This window comes from Epinephelus lanceolatus, chromosome 3 (assembly GCF_041903045.1).
Source record: "Epinephelus lanceolatus isolate andai-2023 chromosome 3, ASM4190304v1, whole genome shotgun sequence".
NCBI lineage: Eukaryota > Metazoa > Chordata > Actinopteri > Perciformes > Serranidae > Epinephelus > Epinephelus lanceolatus.
The window spans coordinates 19,108,729-19,130,927 of record NC_135736.1 but is presented as its reverse complement, the minus strand read 5'-3'; the positions used below and the strand labels follow the sequence as shown (position 1 = coordinate 19,130,927).

The following is a 22,199-nucleotide window of genomic DNA, read 5'->3' as shown; positions in this document are numbered from 1 at the left end:
TGACTGTGTGTTATCCTGGAGTCGTGATTGCCAGGAGTCCACAGCCCGAATCCCACACAGAGTGAACAATCAGATTACAGCGGGGGGTTTCCAGTGGGCATATACCTTCCCATCCCATCCTACACTACTCTATAAATGGCCACTCAGATAGATAGGCCTGTCACTCAGTCGGCTCGTCATGCCCGTCAACTATGAATTCAAGTTATTTAGCTTTCACGTGCATGATGACTGTCAGCTCACTCTTGATTTTGTCAGGCTGAGGAGGCCTCTGTAAAAGGTCACTGGACGAAGTCATGGCCGTGGAGGGAGAACAGATGTGAGGCAAGGTGTTGGTCTCATCTTCCCAAAGTGACGCAAAGAAACAACAATTGATGAAACTCCAACTACATGAAATATTGAGTGAAAAAGATGGATGTTTTTGCTGTGTGTGCTGCACTGATTAAAGGTCGTTCGCTCCTCGAGCTGGAGGTACAGTCGATGAGTTTCCATGGTCACTGCTTTCCACTTCCTATTCATAATCATTTGTGCAGTAGACAACAGACCACTCGGGCTTTACATTTACAACAGACCGCACATGATCCCTGCCTACGAGCAGCATTTTTAACAAGCAAAACAAAATGACATAGTGCAGTGATGAATGGGTTAGTAACACCACACACCCTCATTGTCACACACTATAAAAGTGCTAACTGTCAAACCTCTAATGTGTGATTATCAATGCCATGTGTCTACTGAGATCCAGTGTGTATTTTTCTAAAAAAAAATAAAATGAAAAGAAATTGTGAAAGTGTGAGAGTAGTTTCTTTATCACAGAGCGCTAATTGGGTGCCATTGTAAAGATGTGTGGTGCTGACATGTTAGTGGTGCCCTCTGAAAGCATCGGAACAATGCTTGCTGTGGAAAGGTGCAACAAGGCTCTGAGAGATTTGGGGACCATAAACAAATCCTTTTTTTTTTTATTTGGGAGTAAAAACATATTTCTTATAACACATGCAGGGAAGACTCAGGCTAATAGGCTATCCAGTAAAATGTCATAATATTCAGTGGACTAATGAAATGTCTGAAGACCTGTAACAGTTTCTTCTCTTATGTCAAAGGATGAGCGGTGAAGTTGGTTCCTCATACCTGCTGCTCACTCATCATCTGCCCTAAGTCTGCTACACTTGCTTGCTACACTGATTGGGCTTTCTGCCTGATAGGCCTGCTATATGTAGGCTCAGCAGCATACAATCATAACACTTCATAACAAGCATAACACTCACAATTCTTTCTTTTTTTTAAACAGTGGAACCTTGATGTCAGACAAAAGTGGACTGTTGACCTCATCACACAGTGACCTCCAGCACACACTGTGATGGTTTGCAGCTGAGACTGAGAGTCAGGATCTCCAAGTCTGTTGCCATGGTTCTCTGTTGAAAAATGGAGTTTAAGTATCTTGAGTGAGGGTAAAATGGTTTCTGGGCACATCCAACTGGTAGGTGGCCCCGGGGCAGACCCAGAACATGCTGAAGGGATTATATTTCTTTTTTTGTGACCAAGTTTTGTTGTTTTATTTTTTTCCTTTTTCATTCATGTTGGAGGTAACAATTCATATGAAAATGCCACAACGGAAGTTGAATTTACATAGCTCATCTATTCAGTTTGGCAGGCCCATAAACCTTCTGTGCATTGCTTTCCATTCACATAATGGCTTTAAGATGAAGGGAGAAGCATGCGTGTATACAGTATCACTGTAATCAAGCACAGACATAATTGTAGATTGCATGATTTGACTTTGACTAGTAGAAGAAAAACAGGATTTCTAGATACAAAACTCCAATTTTGACCTTCAGTTTGCTTTCTAGGTATTCCACATTTGTCTTAAAAGTGTCCCAAATATTTATAACATCAAACATTTTCAATTGCAGACCCTGATGTGCCTTGGATATGAGCAGTAGAATGGATAGGCTACTCTTAGGTGACCTAGAGAACAGCAGCAGTTAATGTTAGCCTGAACGCTGATAGCATTAAAGGGATAGTGCACCCAAAAATGAAAATTAAGCCATTATCTAAGTCCTCACATCCCTTGTGGAGATCCAAGGGGAGAGGAGGTAGCAACACAACTCCACCTAATAGAGGCTGATGGCGCCCCAGATTCAAAGGTCCAAAAACACATAATTGAAACCACAAAATATCTCCATACTGCTTGTCCTTAGTGATCCAAGTGTCCTGAAGCCCTGACATAAAAAGTTGTTTGGAAAAATGTCATTTGAACTCTGTTTTTAGCCTCATTGTAGCCTGTAGCTCTGACTGCCTCTCTGGGCACTGCGCTCACGTGTGCGTGCTTGCGCGAGACCATGAGACATGGGCTCTGCGTTCATGTTTTTGGACGTGTGACGGCCTCCTGCCTCTAGGGCCTGCTGTTGTGTTCTGTGTTCCCTCTCTTGTGTTGTCTTGTCTTTCCCTGCAGGTCGTAGGTGGGGCTTACCACACCTGGATGGACCTGGCCAGTCCACAGGTGTATAAGAGCTGGCACTACTCCTCACATTTGTTCTTCTCTGCTCTGCTCCGTGACCTACCTGGCGCGGCTGCATCACTACGCCCGCGATTCCTCGGCGCATTATGTTGTGGTTTAGTTTATTTGTTAGTTCAGTTAGTATTTGATTATGTTGCCAATTACCTAATTTTATATTGTTTGTAATAAAATCATTTTGTTTTACTTTAAAAAACGTATGTCTCCTCATTTTTGTCATGGCTTTGAGCCAGGTCATGACAAAATAGGGGCTCGTCCACTTGTTTTGCCTGTGCGCACCGGTAAGTCATTCATTCAGTCGGTTTGTGTATTAGCTCGGAAGGTTGTGAATGAAATGACGTTACTGTGCTTACTACGGAGAGGCTTGGGAATCCGGAAACTGTGAGGGCTTTGTTTGAAATGTTTGGCACGTTGCGCGGAGAGGTATGGTTGTTAAAAATAATCCGTTTGGTAAGTAATATTTGCCGTGGCTGCTTTGTATTTAAGTAAAGTTCATTGTTTTTTTTTGTTTTTTTGAGCACCCCGATAAGCTTAGCCGACGGGCAAGCAGGACTTGTCACTTTGTTATTTTTTCTCTTTTTTATTTTTGTTGGCAAATCCTGAGGAGGGAGCGCTCCGGGCTCGGGGTATTACGATCGGCTGTGTCCATGGTCGAGAGTGGTATGTCGGGTCTGGTGACGTTTCGAGCTCGGCAAGCCATCGAAGACGGCTATTTGAGGCTCAAGTTAGATCTGTGGGTAGGCAGTCAGGGTTTGGGGTGTCTCAGACTTTTTATCTGGTGCTCCGTAAGCCTCCATTAGGTGGCGTTGTGTTGCTACCCACTCTCCCCTTGGACCTCCGCAAGGGATGTGAGGACTCTAAAACTTCACCTGGGACTCCATTGTCATATGGGTGAGTAGATAATGGCTGAATTTTCATATTTGGATGCACTATCCCTTTAAGGACAGCTCCACACATTGGAGAAATAAAACACATGTGGGTGGATAGCCTTTGATGTTACCTCTAACCCCACAAATATGATGCGCTCTTTGGCATTGGAAGTCCTCAGTTACTGCTGTAGGCAGTAAGCTAGTACGCTGAACATGCCAACCACTGCATAAGTTAGAGCAGATAGACTAATCAGATTAGCAAACGGTCAATTAAATGAGATAAATGTCTCACATTTTAGATTCATACATATTTTTCTTATCATAATTAATTTGTGTTTATTTGAATTATCCTGAGTCAATGTTCTGTTTCTTGATAATAGTTTATCTGTCACATACAGTGTTGCTGATGTTGTTGTCCTTTATTTGTTTACAATCACTTTTTGTAATCATACAATTCAATAAAGCTAATTTGAATTAGATTTAAGCAACATATGTAAAAAAAAAAAAAAGGTAGCAGCATTAAAGGATTTACAGTGAAAGAAACTGTTGCAAGTGAAAATATTTCTCAATGAAGTGATTTGGTAAACTGGGTAGTTTAACTGACATAAACGGCTGATGGGTCATGTTTTTCTGCCTCTACAGTGAAGCTGTGTGAACTTTGCAGCTGTCGCGTGATGTGAAGTTCACATTGCAGGAAATCTGAGCCCTTTTCACTCCCCAATGACTACATTGCACGTGCGGTGACACTTGTCATCTCGGTCTTTGTTATTGCGATCACTGCACACAAAACACACACCTACAGCCAAGCACTTCTGAACAAATGCTTCTGTCTGTGACTGCACGTGGGGAGGATTCACATATGTTCTCATTGTTCTGTGTGTTTCTCTGACACACAGACACACACACAGATACACACACACACACACGCACATGGGGTGATGGGCTTGCATCTAAGCACTACTGAAACGTGATGCGGTCTCCACACTCGGCCATGTCTTTCGCTGGAAAAATTGTTACTCAGGTGAGGTCGCTCACAATCACAAGTCCCCCAGTTCTACAAACCAAATGCATTGCTCTGCATTTTGTTATTCACACACTGTGGATGCCGTCTAATTTTAATGACTGGTACAGATTTCTGTTTAGTTTTTGTGGCAGTCTACATCTCTTCAACGCTAATAGTCCATTTTCACTGATGCTGTGATGTGTTTGGTTTTGTTGAGAGCTTGGACTGTGTTGGACACACAAAAACACGGTGTAAAGTTGGGAACTGATGCTGATGCAGCCCACTGAGACTCGCATATTGGGATATGCATAAACATGAGTTGTCTCCTCATCTGGGAGGAGGCCTGTATTATGGTTTCATATCTCCTGATGCACACGAACGATATAGGACCAGAACATCTACTGCTGTCATCACATCATTTCCGGATGCTCTATGACTTCAAACATGAGGTGGGAATGTGAGTTTGTCTACACCTAGTGTACGGAAAGTTGTGCTTGTCAACAGTCCAATCAATCTCAAGTTCACAGCAGCTGGGGAGATATCATGCCACAGAGATAAAGATGGAGGGAGGCAGGTGGCTTGTCACGCAAGTAGGTGACAGGGAAACGAAATGATTGCGACGGAACAAGCACACACACACACACACACACACACACACACACACACACACACACACACACACACACTCCTCTCTATAATTAACCTCTTCTGGTTTGGCCTGTTCAGTGAATGTTTGCCCTCATTGCTCTGGAAGTACTATTTTCCAAGGAAATTAAACTAAATTACAAATGCTAAAGTGAAACCTTAAACTAAAATAGTTCATCATCATTGTTATTTGACAGTTGGGTGTGTTCTGAATGCTGTGCTACAAAAGGCTCTCTCACCCACAAACATATCAGAGAGCTGAGGAAACACCTGCAGGTTATACACATATATCACTTATATAATGTATTTATTTATTATTATTATTTCATGATTTCCATCCTAATTGTAATGTTTAATTGTGTTTTGATCGTTTGCTGCCAATATTCCATTTGCATTTAAAGTTAAACTTTTCGGTTCTTAATAATTTTTTAATTTCACTATTTTTTCTTTTAAGAGAGATTACAGTCACAGAGATGTCACAAAGACAAGTTTGGATCTCAGGCTGCACCCTGCTTGTGCTGGTCACACTATGCAGTCAAATCCTTGGTGCTCACAGCCAAAAGCAAAACAAAGGTACAGTACATATTATTCACACATGATGTACAGATGGAGACTTTGCGCCACCTGTGTTACATAACTTTTTGGATAGATGAGCCATGGAAGGGCACAATAGGTCAGACAGGGGAGCAGAGTGAATGAGTGAGTGCCCCTGGTTCATTGATACATGTTGCCATGTTTCATAATGCCCACTAGAGGACCAACAGAGTTATTTTCTGGAGCCAGTCAATGAAAGTTTAATTTGATCAAGTGAGATAATGACTATTCTAATCAGTGACCCCATTGTTCTTTCAATGGTTCTCAGAGAATGTAGCGGATTGAAGAGAAGGAGACAAGGAAGGAGGAGGTGGAAGCGGGAAAGGAAAAAGAAACTTTAACACAGAAGCTGTTCCAGTGGTGGCCTGACAAATCGAGTATCATGTCTTTTGTCCATAGCGCATCGGCATATATTTCTTCAAGGGCACAGTCATATCTTCCCTTTAAATATCCTGGAAGAAGTCAAAATTATTGTGATTGCGTTAAAGAAAGATGTAATACAAAATGGATCTCTGCAAGGACAGTCTTTGTTTCATGCAATTTCCCATCTCATTCTGTCCTCATTCCCTGTCCTCCCTCTGCTGTATTTCCATCCCTATACTGATGTGGTTAAAAGCAAGTGCTTGAAAAAAATGTAATTAAATGCCCTGCAGCAGATGCAAGTAAGCATGTTCAAAAATGTAGACCTCTAATGATTTTTATTCTTCAAGATTTAGTTTCTGCGTAAAATTGATTGTGGTCTCATAATATAATTGAATAAAGTGCAATAAGTTCAGTTCAAGTGTCTTGGTATTCACTGTCTGTTTATTATTTAATACATCAGCTTGGACAGCTCTTTGTGTTTTTACAGATTAAACAGATGCAGCTGTAATTTTACAGTAGGAAATGTAATATACATTAAACTTCTAAACATACAAATTTGCTTTTCAATGCATTATGGGGATGTAGCTGTTGTTTAAAAATCTCAACAATTTTTTTTTAAAAAAATATAGGAGCACTCTATGTCTTTTTATTCTATTAAGATAAAGTGAAAAATCTTCATATTAAAACATTTTTTTTTAAAACAAGGCATTTTAATTTTTGTGTCCACTGGAACTTAACAAATAATTTAAAACTGTCACCTGTAGTTTAGTATAATCAAGTTGCTGTACCAGGCATTGTCTAACATCAGTCAGAGGTCATATACTTCAGTGTAAGGGAGAGTTTCCACAGCTGAAATTCCTTTCTTTATTTCTAAGCGTTAAAATCTTTCATCATTTATGATCTTATTAAGGAAATGCCATCAAATCTGTAATTACTAAAAAAGTTTGATTAAGACAGACAGAGGGTTGCTGTACTGATGATATGACCAACACAACAGGTCAGTTAATACAAACCATGAATTTAATGCAGCGGCACAAGTCCTGCACCTGAGGGAGGACATGAGAACAGTTTGTTAGTAATATGGGCATGCAGGTGAGACTTGTGAGTAAATAGTTCAAATAAACACAAGAAGTTTGTGCTCCAGAGAAAGGATCAGCACTCAGTGAATAACCTCCTAAGCCCTATGATAAGCTATTATGGCAAGGCTTAACTATACAGACCAGTGAGCAGTGATAACTAACATGTCTTTGGGGTCATCAGGTGGGAACCTCCTTTCACCAGTGTTTTGTCTAGTTGGTCCCACGACACCTCCAGGAGGCTAGACAGTGATCTCTGGCATCCCAGAGACACTCCCCTAATGCCAACTCTCACTGCTCCCCACACCGACCCAACAACCTCCTTTACCTTACCTTACACATGACTTTCTCAGCCCAAATAGCACCGCCACCTTCAACAAACTGACCTCGGATAGTTCCCTGAGATTAAATAAGTAAATGTATTGTATACGTCTGTGCTAATCAAAAGTGCAACTAGCATGTAAATGATAATACACAGTGTATAATGTTATTTCATCTCTAAATTCTTTCCTTGGCAGTTACTGTATACTATATAATATGCTGGCTAAACTGAAAAATCAGACAGCTGATTGTTATATGTTTTAGGATAGAGGCACATTCATGTGTTCTGAATGGGGATCCTTGAACCAGCAAACATTATTTCCTTATATTACCTTTAATGGAGTGAATGTACAATGCTTTCATGTGACATTCATCTGAATCATCAGGGCTGCCCTTCAGCTGCGGTTTAGCTGAACCTGGGCTCTTTTTGATACTGCAATCAGGTCCAAGTGCGTTTCAACCCCAGCACCTGAACCCACTAAGCTAGTCAGATGTTGTACTTGGAAAAAATAATTAAAAAGCTATAATGATAGGTGAATGAATGAAATTGATTTTGATACTGTGAATAGTGTGATCAAAATAAAGAGAATGTGCTGTTTGCAATATTTAAAAAAAATGGTAGGATGAAATGTACTTTAATTAAGTTGTGACTTTGAGCCAGTCTACCGATACGTTTCTTTATAAAGTTCTTAGGTTTTGGAAACCACAGCTTAAATATAATTTTTCTCCTTATGATCTGAAACAGTCTGGAAATGGGAATAGTTGCCGGGCAGAACTCCAGAAAGTTACTGAGTCCAGGAGACTCGATAAAAACATGGGGTTTCACCCAGATTGTCATGGTTTTGCAGGACATAAGAGTGCAGACTTTGGCAAACTCCATGACCATCTCAACCCACGCTCTGAGTGCACGTTCACACTTTGTATGATAACCCGCCTGCAGCTCTGTAGGAATGCAGAGCAAAAATCCTGAATTATTTTGATTTGATGAAAATACTATACACTTCCACATATGACTAGTTTTTTGTAGTTGGACATAATTTAGTCAATCTTTACATCAATATATTTTAGCACTAGTTAGTTATACACATTTTCCAGTATGGTTAGTTTGAAAATATAGCACTCAGGTAAGTTATTTAAAGGTATGCAGGAAACCTAATCACAGCAGTAGCTGTGCCAGCAAGGACCAAAAATCAAGTCCACGTTCCACACTCAACTTCTTGACCGTTTTGTAATGCACCATCCGGGTACCCATAGTGCACTGCATTTTTCCATACTTCTCAGTGCGTGAACATACTTATGCACTCAAAATATTTAGTGTAAGTACACAAGTATGCGTTTTGAAAAGTCTGGCACACTGTTGTCCATAAAAACGGCTAATTGACGCTTTTGCACAGATCAAGCAAACAAAATATAACCTGTTAATCAGCGGGCTTTAAATGTGCTGGGAGCCAGGCTGCTGCCCCCTTGTCTTCATGCTAAGCTACTGCTGACCAAAAATAGTAACTCCAAAAATAATCATTTTTTTCCCATAAATGTCTGGATTAAAACCGACAACTTGTCACCTCCTGCATGACAAAATGTTTCCATTGCTTTATGTTGAATTTCACATAAAACGTTGAGCTGTTTGGGCAGAGTTCCTAGATGCAAATGGTAGGCCTACATTTCACAAATCTTTGAGATGAATGAGTGACAAAAGAGCCCAGAAAAGCCCTGCTTTGACTTTCAATTATTTTATTAACTTGTGCTTCATATTCTTGCAACCTTAAATAGTTCAGTTCCTCCTGCCACCAGTGGATGGCTCCCTCCTCTTCAACTGCAGCGGTGAAACTTTCTATTTCCACGAAAATGAAACTAGATCCCATGATGTTCAAGTGATGCCTGAATCTGATGCAAAACCAGCTCAGCATTGTGCTATCTGACAGTTGGGTGTGCTCTGATGGTTGTTCTATAAAGAATGCCTCCACCTGCAAACATATCAGACAGCTGAGGAAACACTTATTGTACAGGTACGTGAAAAATATCTGCTTTAATGTAAGAAGAGAGCTTTGTTTACATGGTTGGATTACACAGCCAGACAATTAAGGGAACCATTAATTCAATCATGTCTGTCTTAATTAAAATGTTAACCTGCCACATGCTTTGATAGATAGCTTTGTTGTTTGTTTAGCTGTCTTTTCTCATGTATAACCACCTCCACTGAACATTGTGTGATTGTATATATTTATTTCAGTCTAACTTCTAGTTTTATTGGAAACCTTGATGCATATACTTCCATATTATGATGCACTTAGTTACTTTAACCGGAATTAGCCATGATTATGGGTGGGATGGTGTGAGGGAGGGGAAAAGGGGAAAAAATAAGGGAGAGACACCATATCTGTACTGTAGATGTTGGTCTATTCCTATGCTGGTCTCTAATGTAACAAACATTTGATTGCTACCCGCTGTAATAGATTTTCTTTCATCTTTTTTTCTTATTTTCTTAGGTTTCTGACAGAGATTACTCTGCTCTTAGAGATGTTGGAGGGAAAAGCTTGGATCCCAGGTTTCACCCTGCTTGTGCTGCTCACATTATGTGGTGAAACTGCTCACTGCCAAAATCAACACAAAGGTATGTGATGTAACAGAAAACAAGGTCACTGTCACTGCAGGTTTGTCAAGAACTATTAAAACAGTAGCTAAAGCACATCTGCCAAACTAGCCTTGTACACGTGTGATTTAACCCTTGTATGATGTTCAGGTCTGCGGGACGAGAAAAATGAAAAGATTAATTATTTTTTCAAACTCAGACACATTGGCCTTGGCTCTTTTTCTGTGAAGAACATATATCAGAACATATTTTCTATGACACACACTATCCCCTCCCTATCATTTATATTACATACAGGATGTTTGGGTCCACTGGACCTGGGGCAAATAAAAGTGTGCAAATTGTAGGGCCTGTGTACCTTTACTCTGTCCTCCTCCTGTCTGGGCCTGCTGTTAGTGTGTGTGTTTTGTGTTGCCCCTGCCTTTCCCACACAAGGCTGCAACATTGTTGAAAATTCAAGCACCAACACCTGTCTGCTCTCACAGTGCCGCACCTTTTACCCTCTGTCTTGCGGGAACCAATCTTTTCAATCCAATATTTTCTCATACTCTATCACAGCTGCAAATTGGGGGCAGGACACAATACATATAGCTTTGCCAGTGTGGTTCCTTATCACAACTTTTAATTAACCATAAATGCTGTTTATATTGCTTGTAATTGAGATGAAGTAAACATCCATTGAGTATTTTAACATAAAATTGTTTGATTGCGTTGAATTAAAACCCCAAAAATGCAGCGGGTCCACCAGACCCACAAACACTGGCTGAACAACAAAAATACGAACATCATACAAGGGTTAATGTATTTTCTTTCTTAAAGGGAGAATACATCCATTTTTAAATCCCATAGGTTTCATTTTATTCCTATGGTGTAAGACAGTCCAAATACATCTCTATATTATGCACAATGTCTGTGTGTGTGTGTGTGTGTGTGTGTGTGTGTGATTCCGTCACATATCTCTTAAACCGTTACCGGACTGACCTAATTTTTGGTACATACCTTCATCAGGGCACGTGTGCCTTTTTTGACTTTTAAATTGTTGGAATGAGAAATGAGAGAATTGCAACAAATAAGCCGAATGACTGTGACAGTGTAAAGTAGATATGTGACACATATGTGGGACACACAGTGGGAGAGCACTGGTCACGCAACACGGTGTGTAAGTTTATAGAAGTAATGACCGTTTTTCTTCTACAGATCTTCACGCACAAAATATATAGTCATGACGGGCAAATCCGTCAAATCCAAATCTAGAGTGCAAAAACTCAAATTTGTGATGTCATCAAGTATAAAGTCTGGAGCCGCTCCATAGACAATGAATGATAAAAGATGTTCTAGACGACACGGAGAGCACACAGGACAATGTTCTGAGTATATGGGTCCAATTTCTGTTTTACAACTGAGAATAAAGCTCATTTGGGTATAAAAAACAAAACAAACACTCTGTGGGACAAAGTCAGTCTCCCACAAATACTACAAAATTTGGTTTCGATCCAATATCAAATCACACTGGGCCAGAATTACTGATATTGATACCAATACCATACTGTTTATTGTTAAAAGTGGCTTTTTTGATGTAGGGGGAAAGCAGTGTGTCATGACTGATGAGGTGAATAATCAGTCTGCTTAAGTAACATTAGGTGATGACCTGTTGACCTTTCACTAAGCCCCATCTTTTGTGATGGTCCAGCTCCAAGGTGTCTTTCTCATGATTTTTCCTCTTTAGCTCATCACTGCTATGATGTGTTGGATAAAGCTAGTCAGGCTCAGACATACTATCCACACTGAATAACAGCAGACAGCTATGGTCAGGCAGATGTGCATGTGGTTCTTTCATAGTACAGTTGAGGGTCCCAGCTCCCAGCAGTAAACGGAACGGATGGGAGGTGGCCTTACCGTCCTCTTACTGCCGACATCTGGTGAAAGTGAAACTAAGAAGATGCTGCTGGAACTAAGTTGTATAAGTGCAGACAACACAAAAGCAGGGGAGAAGCAAAGAATACACACACTAGATGTGTTCATGACAAGGGAGCATTGTTTGCACAGACAGTTTTACTTGTGAAATACAAATATGTACGATTAAGAAGAGACAAACAATGCCTTTTTTGAAATCAATCCTGTTGATGGACTTAGTATCAAGAGTATCAATATTTTACGATTGATCCGCCAACCCCTAACCAGACTTTCTACTGGATGACATCACAAGTTTGAGACTTACTTCTCTGGTTTCTGGCTTTGAGGGAGTAGCTCATGTTTACAAATACTGATTGAACTTTCCTAGACCATGGATATTGGAATTCTTAATTTAGTTGGGGTTTCTCTTTAATGTCTAACACTCTAAACTTAAAACCTTTAAGTAATGTGAGCTAGCTAACTTTGTAAGCCTTTACTTGCCAGCTAAAACGCCTTAGAGACTGTAACCATAATTTCTACAGTGACACTACAGCAGATAAGTATGTTCATGATTAACATGAGGCCAGGCTGATGCTCTGTGTGTTTAACACTAGGGTTTTAACAGTTAGCACAAAGCTAGCAAATATTTCGTGGCTCCTAATGACCATGAATGGGAATGTTTTATAGGCTAAATAGAGTCACATCATGGATCCAACCACACATTTAATATTTTTAAAATCAAAGCAGTCATGTAGTGTAAATTTATCAAAAATTCTTGACAAATGATTGGATATGATTTAACAATTAAACACACATCTCATACACAGTGTTGGAAGGGTTACTTTTGAAATGTAGCCTCATAGGTTACAGATTACCCTGTTAAAAATGTTTTAAGTAATGTAAATATTTTAATTACTTCATCAGAGGGATGTAACTTATACATTTGATTCCTCTTTGATTACAAAAGTTGTTTTAAACTGGGCAATAAAGCTGAAAAATCCTTAAACTTAAGTGAAGAAATATTGAACGCAGAGTTGCACCAATAACTTTGCTGACCTACTTTGTCTAAAAATGGAATGGATGTTATATTCTACTGTAAGCTTTTTACCAAAAGAAAATATTTGTAACCCCTTTGTAATTACCAACATTTTGATGAATAAATAATTTAATTACATATTTTTCTCCATAACTGTAACTGATTACAATTACATTTATTTTGTAATTTAATTACTGTTACATCTCCAACACTGCTCAGACATACACAACACACCTCCTGAAATCAACTATTTTAATTACTGAAACTAATGTTTTATGAACTGTTGACAGGTTCAACACATCTGACAAACCTGAGACTCATTCTGGTTGGAAAAACTGGATCAGGAAAGAGTGCTTCTGGAAACACCATCCTGGGGAGAGAAGATGCCTTTAAAGAGGAAGTCTCACCTGAGTCTGTGACTCAAAACTGTCACAGAGAAGAGCTAAGCGATCATGACAGGAACATCGTTGTCATCGACAGCCCAGGACTGTTTGACACAAACAAAACACAAAAAGAAGTCAAACTGAAAATTGAGGAGTGCGTTAAGCAGTCAGTTCCTGGACCTCACGCTTTTCTGTTAGTGATCAGTCTGAAGTCAAGATTCACTGATGAGGAGAAGGCAGCTGTGAAGTGGATCCAGGATAATTATGGCAAAGATTCTTCCATGTATACCATAGTCCTGTTTACACATGCGGACTTGCTAGAGGGTAAATCTGTGGATGACTATTTGGCAGAGAGCAAACATCTACAAAGACTGATAAACGAGTGTGGAGGACGATACCATTCACTCATCAATGACCAGAGAGAAAGCAGAAGCCAGGTCAGAGAACTTCTAGGTAAGATAGAGAGAATGGTGAAGTCCAATGGAGGAAAACACTACACCAATGAGATGTACCAGGAAGCTCAGAGGAAACTTGAGGAGGAGAGGAGAAAGATGGAGGAGGAGAGAGAGCGAAGAAAGAGGGAAGAGGAAGAGAGGATCAGAGAGGACGAGAAGATGAGGAATTGGTGTAAAATGGTGGGTTATGGTTCAGTGGGACTTTTGGCAGCAGGAGCAGCTGCCACCTCATATCCTCTCATGATAATAGGTGGACTACTTGGATTAACTCAAGGTTATAACTGCACAATAGATATGTTCATGTAGTTGTGGGACCTGTGACAAAAATAAATATGGAGGAGGCATTAGAAAATGGCTAAGCCTATGAAATCCGTTAACTAAATCTTTAAGGCATACTATGTAGTATTTACCACTGTTGTAAACACAACATTCAGACAAGCTAGAGGGCGAATCAAAAGAGGGAGTAGTATTGACAAAAACAAAGCCATGAACCAGAAACATGAAATGCTCTTTTCTGATTGTTTCATGGCGATCTGCTCCAAAGCACAAATGAACACATCGACACCTCATGCACAACCCTGCACAAAGGTGCTGTGTGGATTTTGTGTGAATTCGGCTGAAGCGCAAGTGTGACCTGGTAGCTACATTTTTACAGAGTCTACATGCTGCTGTTGGCTGGGGGCTACACGGCACTGCACAAAGCTTGACACCCAGAAATGTCTTGAACAAACCAAAATGAGAAAAAAATGTGAAAATACAGGCAGAGGGCGGGTTCTCCACATATACACACTGCTAGCATGGGCCGATTATGAGTCCATGGGCCCCTGGGCACACATATCCAAAGGACATCACCACCTCTCCTACACAGGAGCAAGGCACACAGATTTCTGGGGTACATTTGTGTGTCTTTGAAGTCATTATGCATCTTTTGTGGGTTTGTGTCTCTTTGTAGTCATGTTGAGTATCCTTAGAATTGTTTTGTGTTTCTTGGAGGTAAATTTGAGTCTCTTCCTGGTTGATATGTGTTAATTTGACATATTAGGCTGGGGGTGGACCCTGACAGTTTGGGCCTCTGGGCCTTTGCCTGGTAGGCCTGTTCAGTAATCTATTCATGACTGCTGGTGGATTATAAGTGATGGTTGAGAGGGAATACCTTTGTGTAAGTCTATATATTGTGTTCTTGTTTTTTTTAGGAAAATCCTGCATGGTATGCCGTTAATATAACAGTGGGAATTGGGAACTTGTTACTCACTTATGTTTCTTGGTGTGATTGTGTGGGCTAAAAAAATCTCAATAAAGTCTTAAGTTCAGTTTACAGTCTCCAGGCATTTATTGTTAATTTCATACATTTACTTTTTGGCTTATTTTGTTTATGCCATAGCTTTGATGGCTCTTCATATGTTCATCATGTAGTCATGTGTGAGTCAGACCAGAGACATGCTATGCTATATGCAATATTTAAACGTCTAGTGTGTAGGATTTGGCAAGGCTGTAGCCATGGAGTGAACACTGGGGGGACCAAATCTGCACGCTCCCCCAAACACACACACCCTTACTTCCTACCATTGAAATTCTAAAGTAAAATATGTATAAATTCACTAACACATGAGATACGTTTATTTTTTTTTAATGTCTAAGTGCATTAGACTGGGGATTAAGGATTAATAAAGTACAACTTCACCCATAATCATATTGAAGTCTTTTGATCCATAGAAAGGTAAGTGAACATGGAAGAAATATTATCAGATAACAAGTGGTGTCTCTTGTGTCTCTCAGATAGCCGACAAACCATTTCTGATCTGAATGACGATAATTCTTAAATCAAGAAACATAATCCAACTGATAGGGTAACACTACTCATTTTCTCACTGCTCTTAACTTGTTTTGCTTCTTTTCTGAGACTGGACCAAAAAAAGCCGAATGTCTCTGCCACCCTTCCTCTTGCTCATGACGACCCACTGTGAAATTACACATGCAGCGCTAACGTAATGAGAGACACTTCCAAGTTCAAACTTCACGCAGGCTTGTTGTTAGCTAGCTAGTTAGCTAGCTAGCCAGCTAGCTATTGTAACGTGGTTACATTCGGTGGAACACTGCAAAGCAATAACCATTAACGACATCAAAATTTCACATCACTTTACAAAATCACAATAAACAGTTACAATATAGCCTACATAACGCTCATATTACATTCTCGTTTTCCACTTTTATTCAGTAATGAATAGAGAGACAAATTTACATTGCCTGCCTGGAACGTCATACAGCAGTCTGGCAACAACGTTGATTGCAACCATGGCAACCAGCCTTGGCATTCTAATACGGCAACTCCACTTGGGCAAACCACACGTAGAACTGCAATACTTGGACCAATAGTAATAATAACGGGGATTTGTTATGTTTAGTTATAATTATGATGATTACATAATTTTGGATGGTGGTATGTGGTTGCCTATCGTAGAATAGCAATGACAATGTTGTTGTTTTTCAGTTTCAGTTATATATTGGGGGGAGGGGGGGGGGGGGGGGGGGGCATTTTGGGCATATCTGAACATTTGGGGGGGACGTGTCCCCTCAATGTATATGGTGACTACTGCCCTGGGATTTGGGGGCATCTTGTGGTGAGATTGCAAAACTGAACCTTGTCCCATGTGTAGTGGCTACTGTGGCTGACCAAATATACTATTGGCCATATCTCGAGTCTGTATTTGATTTGGTCCATTCTGCGCTTTTGTAGAACAACATGGCGTACTCTACAGAGGAGGACCTACCCCATATGTAGATATAAAGGCTCATTCTAAGGTAATGAAAACACAACAAAGCTTATTTTGAGATGGTTATAAGCAAATGAAAACATAGTTATGAATAATATATACCATTTCTGCCAATAGATGCCTCTTAATCCTACGCACTGGACCTTTAAAAAATGGTGGGATTATATTTATTTTAATCTGTGACTTTAAACCAAGCATTTACCACATTTTTATAACTGATGGCAAATAGATGTACCTGTTTTAAAGGGTTACGATAAAAATATATATTGAAGATATTTAGGTTTGTTTTTTTTTTTTAAAGATTTATTTTGGCTATTTTTGCCTTTATAGATAGGATAGCTAAGCGTGAAGGGGGGAGAGAGAGAGAGGGGGAGTGACATGCAGCAAAGGGCCACAGCCTGGAGTCAAACAACAGCAACAGCCTTATACATGGGGCGCCTGCTCTATCCACTGAGCCATCGACGCCCCAAGATATTTAGGTTTTGATGGAAGATTTCAGCAATGGAAGTATGTGGTGTTGTTCATGTTTCCTCTCTTTTAAATAACCAGGCCTCGTTATATGGTAACAATAAGATAATCTAGTAACAGTTAAAGAGCCCGAGTTCTCATGTTGCTCATGTTATAAAAGTACCAGCAATGCCCACACACAAACCTGTGCAGCACATTCACAGAGCTGCAGACAGCCTCTTTAGGGATGCAGGTTTTCAGATGTAAACCAAAGACAATACAAGGAAATGGGAAGCCCCCTGTGCATAGGCTAGGCTTCCAGAAGTTTCCCAGAAAATCAATGTCTACAGTCAAGCCACAGAGCTTCTCTACGTTCACAACTCAGTCCTGGAACGTATTTGGTCACCTGGGAACTGGAAAAAGTGAATCCGAAGTAATGGCTGAAGGTAGGACGATTTATCTGACCTGTGATAAAAATCAAAACAGCATTGATCTTCTGATTACTGTGATGTAACACCTGCTGTGATACTGTGACACTGGAAAGAGGACAAGAGGGAAACTGTAAAAACATAGACCTTGATAATGATGTCAGTGACTAATAGTCTATTTTTATTTGTGTCTCAATGGTATAATTTCACATCACAGCAATACCACTCCGAGAAAAGAAGCAGAGAACTCTCCCTCGGTCTGATGGGTGTGGTCTGAATAACTTTGACGGTATGCTCACTCATTGTCTCTGTAATGAAACCTCTCAGTATAATTAAGACATACTATATCTGTACCAACCTCTAACAAGGAACACTTTCTTAAGGCTTAAACTAATACATGTTTTATTACTGCTTTTAAATCAGTAACACATTTGGGGTTGCCGGGTTGTGAAAAATTCCTTTGTCTGGTGTTTTTTCTTTTCTAGTATTACATCCTCTGTCTTTGTAGCTTCTCTTTTCTGATGGCGTATCAGAAAAATACACACAAAACCTTAGTTAATGACATTCTAACGCAACTGCAGACTTAATTGTTTAGCAATAACTTTTTGACTTATGAGTTCTTGCACCTTAAAACAAGTATCAGTGTCACTAAGACATTAATAAAGGGTTCTTCCACTACAATAAAACATACAAGTCTGCCATTGTGAATATAATAAATGATTTATAAACAGATTTTGGTTCCAGCTGAATGCTCTTCCTCGGGGTTTAAAGCTGCCCTAAGTAATAGCTGCATTTAATGTTTTTCAAAACAGTCTGCGTGTATCCCTGAGGTCTAGGAGACATGCTGAATGTGTTTCCTTACTCATAAGTCACTCACAACACTAATTTTAACAATAGTTTTAATTGTGAAATGTTTATGTTTTGTAGGAACTGGATACCTGACAGCACAACTCATTCTCACCTGCAATTTGTCAAATACAGATAGGCCTACTAGGTCATTGGCCCTACACGTCAAACTATGACACTATTGGTAGTAACAATAATTAGAATTTATTTATTTGTTGTTATTATTATTATTATTATTATTATTATTATTATAGTAAAAATAATACACTTATTTATATAGCAAATTTCAAAACACAGTTACAAAGTGCTGTACAATAAAAATAAACATATTTCAAACACAAGGAAAATTAAACAAATAACATGTCATAAAATGTCACCAGTAAAAGATAACATAAGGAAGGCCTAAAACAAAAATCAAGATAATAAATGAGAAATAAAATCACTAAGACAGACAAACGGACAGCTCAGACAAACTCAGGATATGCTTTTCGATAGAAGTACATTTTTAGGAGAGACTTATATGAAGCCAGTGACTCAGACAGCCTTATCTCCTCGGGCAGGTCATTCCAGAGCCTCGGGGCCCTGATTACAAAAGTTCTGTCCCCTTTAGTCTCAAGGACCTCAAACTACGCATAGGTTCATAAAGGACTAACAGGTCTGACATGTAATCTGGACCCAGGCCATGAGGAGCCTTAAAAGTAATCAATAAGATTTTAAAGTTAGTCCGAAAACAAACAGGGAGTCAATGTAAAGCGGCTAAAACTGGTGTGATGTGGTCGTATCACATGTGGTTCCCCTCCAGGGTCAGTTTTGGATGCTCAGGGGCTCTGTGTCAGTTTACGATTGTTACATGCAATTTTCCAAATAAACTCAGAATTTTTAGGCTTTAGGTTGACTTCCTTTGGTGTAGGCAACAAAAGCATGTGGTTGGGTTTAGAAAAAAACATTATGGTCTGGCATAAATAAGTGTGTTTGTTTGTCATATCATGTAACTTCAAGTGTCATGACATACGTAACATGAAGTATGTCATTAGTGCAGTGACATTACCTTGTAATTAAAATAAGTCAACTGACTTTTGGTTTCACACAGGACATGAACAGTAGTTTCCTGGGTGAAAGTCCTGAGTTTCTTGATCTTTATACTACAGCAAATGCTTGGAGCATTAAAACGATAACCACCGTCCAGTACATCTCAAACCTCTGCTAAAAGGTGCCTCAGTGCTGAGTACCACTGACCGAGCGTTGGTTTTTGACAATTAGGGAGTTAGACTTTGTTGTACTGTAAGACAACACCCTGCTATTTGAAGTAAAATCACTGAGCCACGTACATGTGCTTTAGTGTTTTTGCTGCTGGCCCCGCCCGCGTTGCCCCACTTGCCCTGTAAACCTTTAATAGGCTCAAATTTTTATTTTATCTCCATGATTTTAAAATCACAACAGAGTAATGATCAATCTTATTCACTGTTTAAGGTGTCCTGTAAACGTTTTAACAGACATCTCTTTTGCAATGCTTTTTTGGCTACTGGAGAACAAAAACATTGCTCCATAGCACGACTAGTGGTCAAAAAATGAAGTTAGAGCGAGACTGACACCATTCAAAGAGGTCTTTCACAACCTACGCAACCCAAGTGGTGCCAATAAGGCAGAACGCTCACTGCAGACTAATGTGCCACAAAAAAATAGAGGAAGAAAGGAATGAATTCCCTTTGCCTTGTGCTCAACTTTAATTTTGCTTCTGCTGTTACAGCTGTGGATTTGTCCAAAGGGTTAAGAATCATCCTGGTGGGCAAGACTGGATCAGGCAAGAGTGCGTCAGGAAACACCATCCTTGGGAGAGCTGCCTTTAAAGAGGACCCGAGCCCAGTGTCTGTGACCAAACACTGTGAGACACAGAGCGGGGAAGTGGATGGGACTATGGTCCAGGTGATTGACACTCCAGGTTTGTTTGATACAGGCATCACAGAGGAAGAATTAAAAACCAGGATAGAGGAGTGTGTCAAGATGTCTGTGCCCGGCCCTCACGCCTTCCTACTGGTGATCAGGCTCGGAGTCAGGTTCACCGAAGAGGAGAGAAATGCTGTGAAGTGGATCCAGGATAACTTTGGAGACGATGCCTCCATGTACACTATCATGCTGTTTACATGCAAAGATCAGGCCAAAGCTGACAATGCTCTGAAGGAGTGCAAGGAGCTGCGGAGACTCTCTATTACATTTGGTCGCAGGTACCATTCCTTCAACAACAACGACGCAGATGACCAAGTACAGGTCAAAGAGCTGATCACCATGATAAAGGAAATGGTACTGGAGAACGAGGGGAAACACTACACCAATGAGATGTATGAAAAAGCCCAGAGGAAGCTGAGAGAGGAGGAGGATCGGCAAAAACAAGAGGAGGAAGAGAAGAAAGAAGAGGAGAGGAAAATATGGGACGCAGAGAGGGAGAAGCAAGAGAAGGAGAGAGAAAAGGAGAAAAGGGTTAAAAGAAAGAATATATGGGTTGCCTCGGCTATTGCTATTGTGTTGGTGTTAGCAGGGGTGGTTATAGCAGTGGGAGCCAACACCCCAGTGGCTTTGGCACTAGGAGCTCCTGCGCTTGTCCTGGGGGTGTTATGTGGTGTAGCTGCCTTTTGCATATGGAAGGGCATTAGATGCAAAGGGAAAGCAAATGTTCCAGTATAACTAGGTGGAGGCTAGTGACAAGGATGTGTTGATCCATCTGCAGTATGTGACACTGAATATATAGTCATAGTACTACACACATTACTATTTACTGTTTAGAACTACTCAGTGAATGATGTTGTTTTGGCCTTTTCTGCATTCTGTCTCCAAACTTTTTAAGTTTTGACACAACACTGCAATAACAGCTGTGAATTTAACGCTGACAGTAAACAAACGGTATGAAATGCAATACTTTTCTTTTTGTTTGTTTTCTTTTCATTCATTTATTGTATGGAGCTTATATATAAAACCCACGTCATGAGTTCTACTTGGAGAGATACAGTTTGAATCCCCATAAATAACAAAACCATTGCCAGAAAGAAAAGTTGGCATTGTACATTTTCTGCAAACAGGTGTGTTACATTTGCACGTTTTCATGAAGCGGATCCGTTGAAACTTAACATAATGCGTGGTAAGGTATAGGCACAAAAAGCACTTGGTTAGTGTTAGGAAAATATCATGTTTGGGTTTAAGATAACCACTTTGGATGGCACAAATAAGGCCAGAGAGGGAGCAATGTGTCGATAAAAAACAACTGCTTTTTGTGGCACTGTCCTGGCAGAAGAAAAATGGCCGCTTTATGTATCACCATTCCAGCAGGAAAAGCAGTGATGTCTCCATAAAAAACAACCACTTTTCATGCCTAAAAAGCTGCTGGAAACACAGTAATGAAATCACAACCTTTTTTTGTTGTTGTTGTTTGTTAGTTGGTCTCTAGCAGTGGTCTGCAGCTTGGCAGGCGTCTCGCCCAGGCATCACGCAACCCACCATCCCCTCCACCCCCAAATGATAAATTCAACAATGTGACGTCATTTTAGAAATGGTAATAGGATATGAATGAAGTGTGCAAATGTAACATTCATGGTTTGCAGACACATACAATGCCAACATTTTCCTCTGGTGACTGGGCTGTAAATAATGTTTGAATATATTGACATATTGTGCTACTTGTTTACACAATTTATACCCTCATAACTTATGCAATAACTGCTCAGATAAAATATTCATGCAGGTCCATCACTGTGACGTGCAGTTTCCCTCGCTTTATTCTTAGCAACATTATGAGCTCACTTCCCTAAAGGAAATGAAAGACAATGGTAAACGTCCGGCTGCTGATCACATTTCACTAAGGAAGCATTCTTAACAGAGCAACCCCCTCACTATACTGCCGCCACATCCCTGCTGGAGCATTTCATCTACAGCAAAATGACCAAGAAAGGCCTGAAAATTGTGAACTGTGGGCCAGTCT

The 22,199-nt window shown here is 40.1% G+C and overlaps 1 protein-coding gene and 1 long non-coding RNA gene across 3 annotated transcripts; both read left to right on the top strand.

Moving 5' to 3' along the window:
* The first annotated feature begins 5,258 nt into the window (after nt 1–5,258).
* Nucleotides 5,259–6,305, top strand: LOC144462449 (uncharacterized). The gene is made up of 3 exons (XR_013490749.1): nt 5,259–5,332; nt 5,484–5,602; nt 5,892–6,305. It is a non-coding gene; the product is annotated as an uncharacterized LOC144462449 (long non-coding RNA).
* Nucleotides 6,306–9,232: 2,927 nt separating this feature from the next.
* On the top strand, nt 9,233–21,140 carry LOC117254561 (GTPase IMAP family member 9-like). 2 transcript variants are annotated; one of them, XM_033622914.2, is made up of 4 exons: nt 9,233–9,389; nt 9,870–9,994; nt 13,193–13,815; nt 19,973–21,140. In XM_033622914.2, the coding sequence occupies exons 1-4, from the start codon at nt 9,271–9,273 to the stop codon at nt 20,909–20,911; spliced, it is 1,806 nt and encodes a 601-aa protein (XP_033478805.2). In that variant the 5' UTR covers nt 9,233–9,270; the 3' UTR covers nt 20,912–21,140. The 2 variants fall into 2 exon arrangements, with proteins under 2 accessions (XP_033478805.2, XP_033478803.2); XM_033622912.2 differs by lacking the exons at nt 9,233–9,389; nt 9,870–9,994; nt 13,193–13,815 and adding exons at nt 17,217–17,404; nt 17,604–17,675 and having other exon boundaries at nt 19,980–21,140.
* The last annotated feature ends 1,059 nt before the right edge of the window (nt 21,141–22,199 follow it).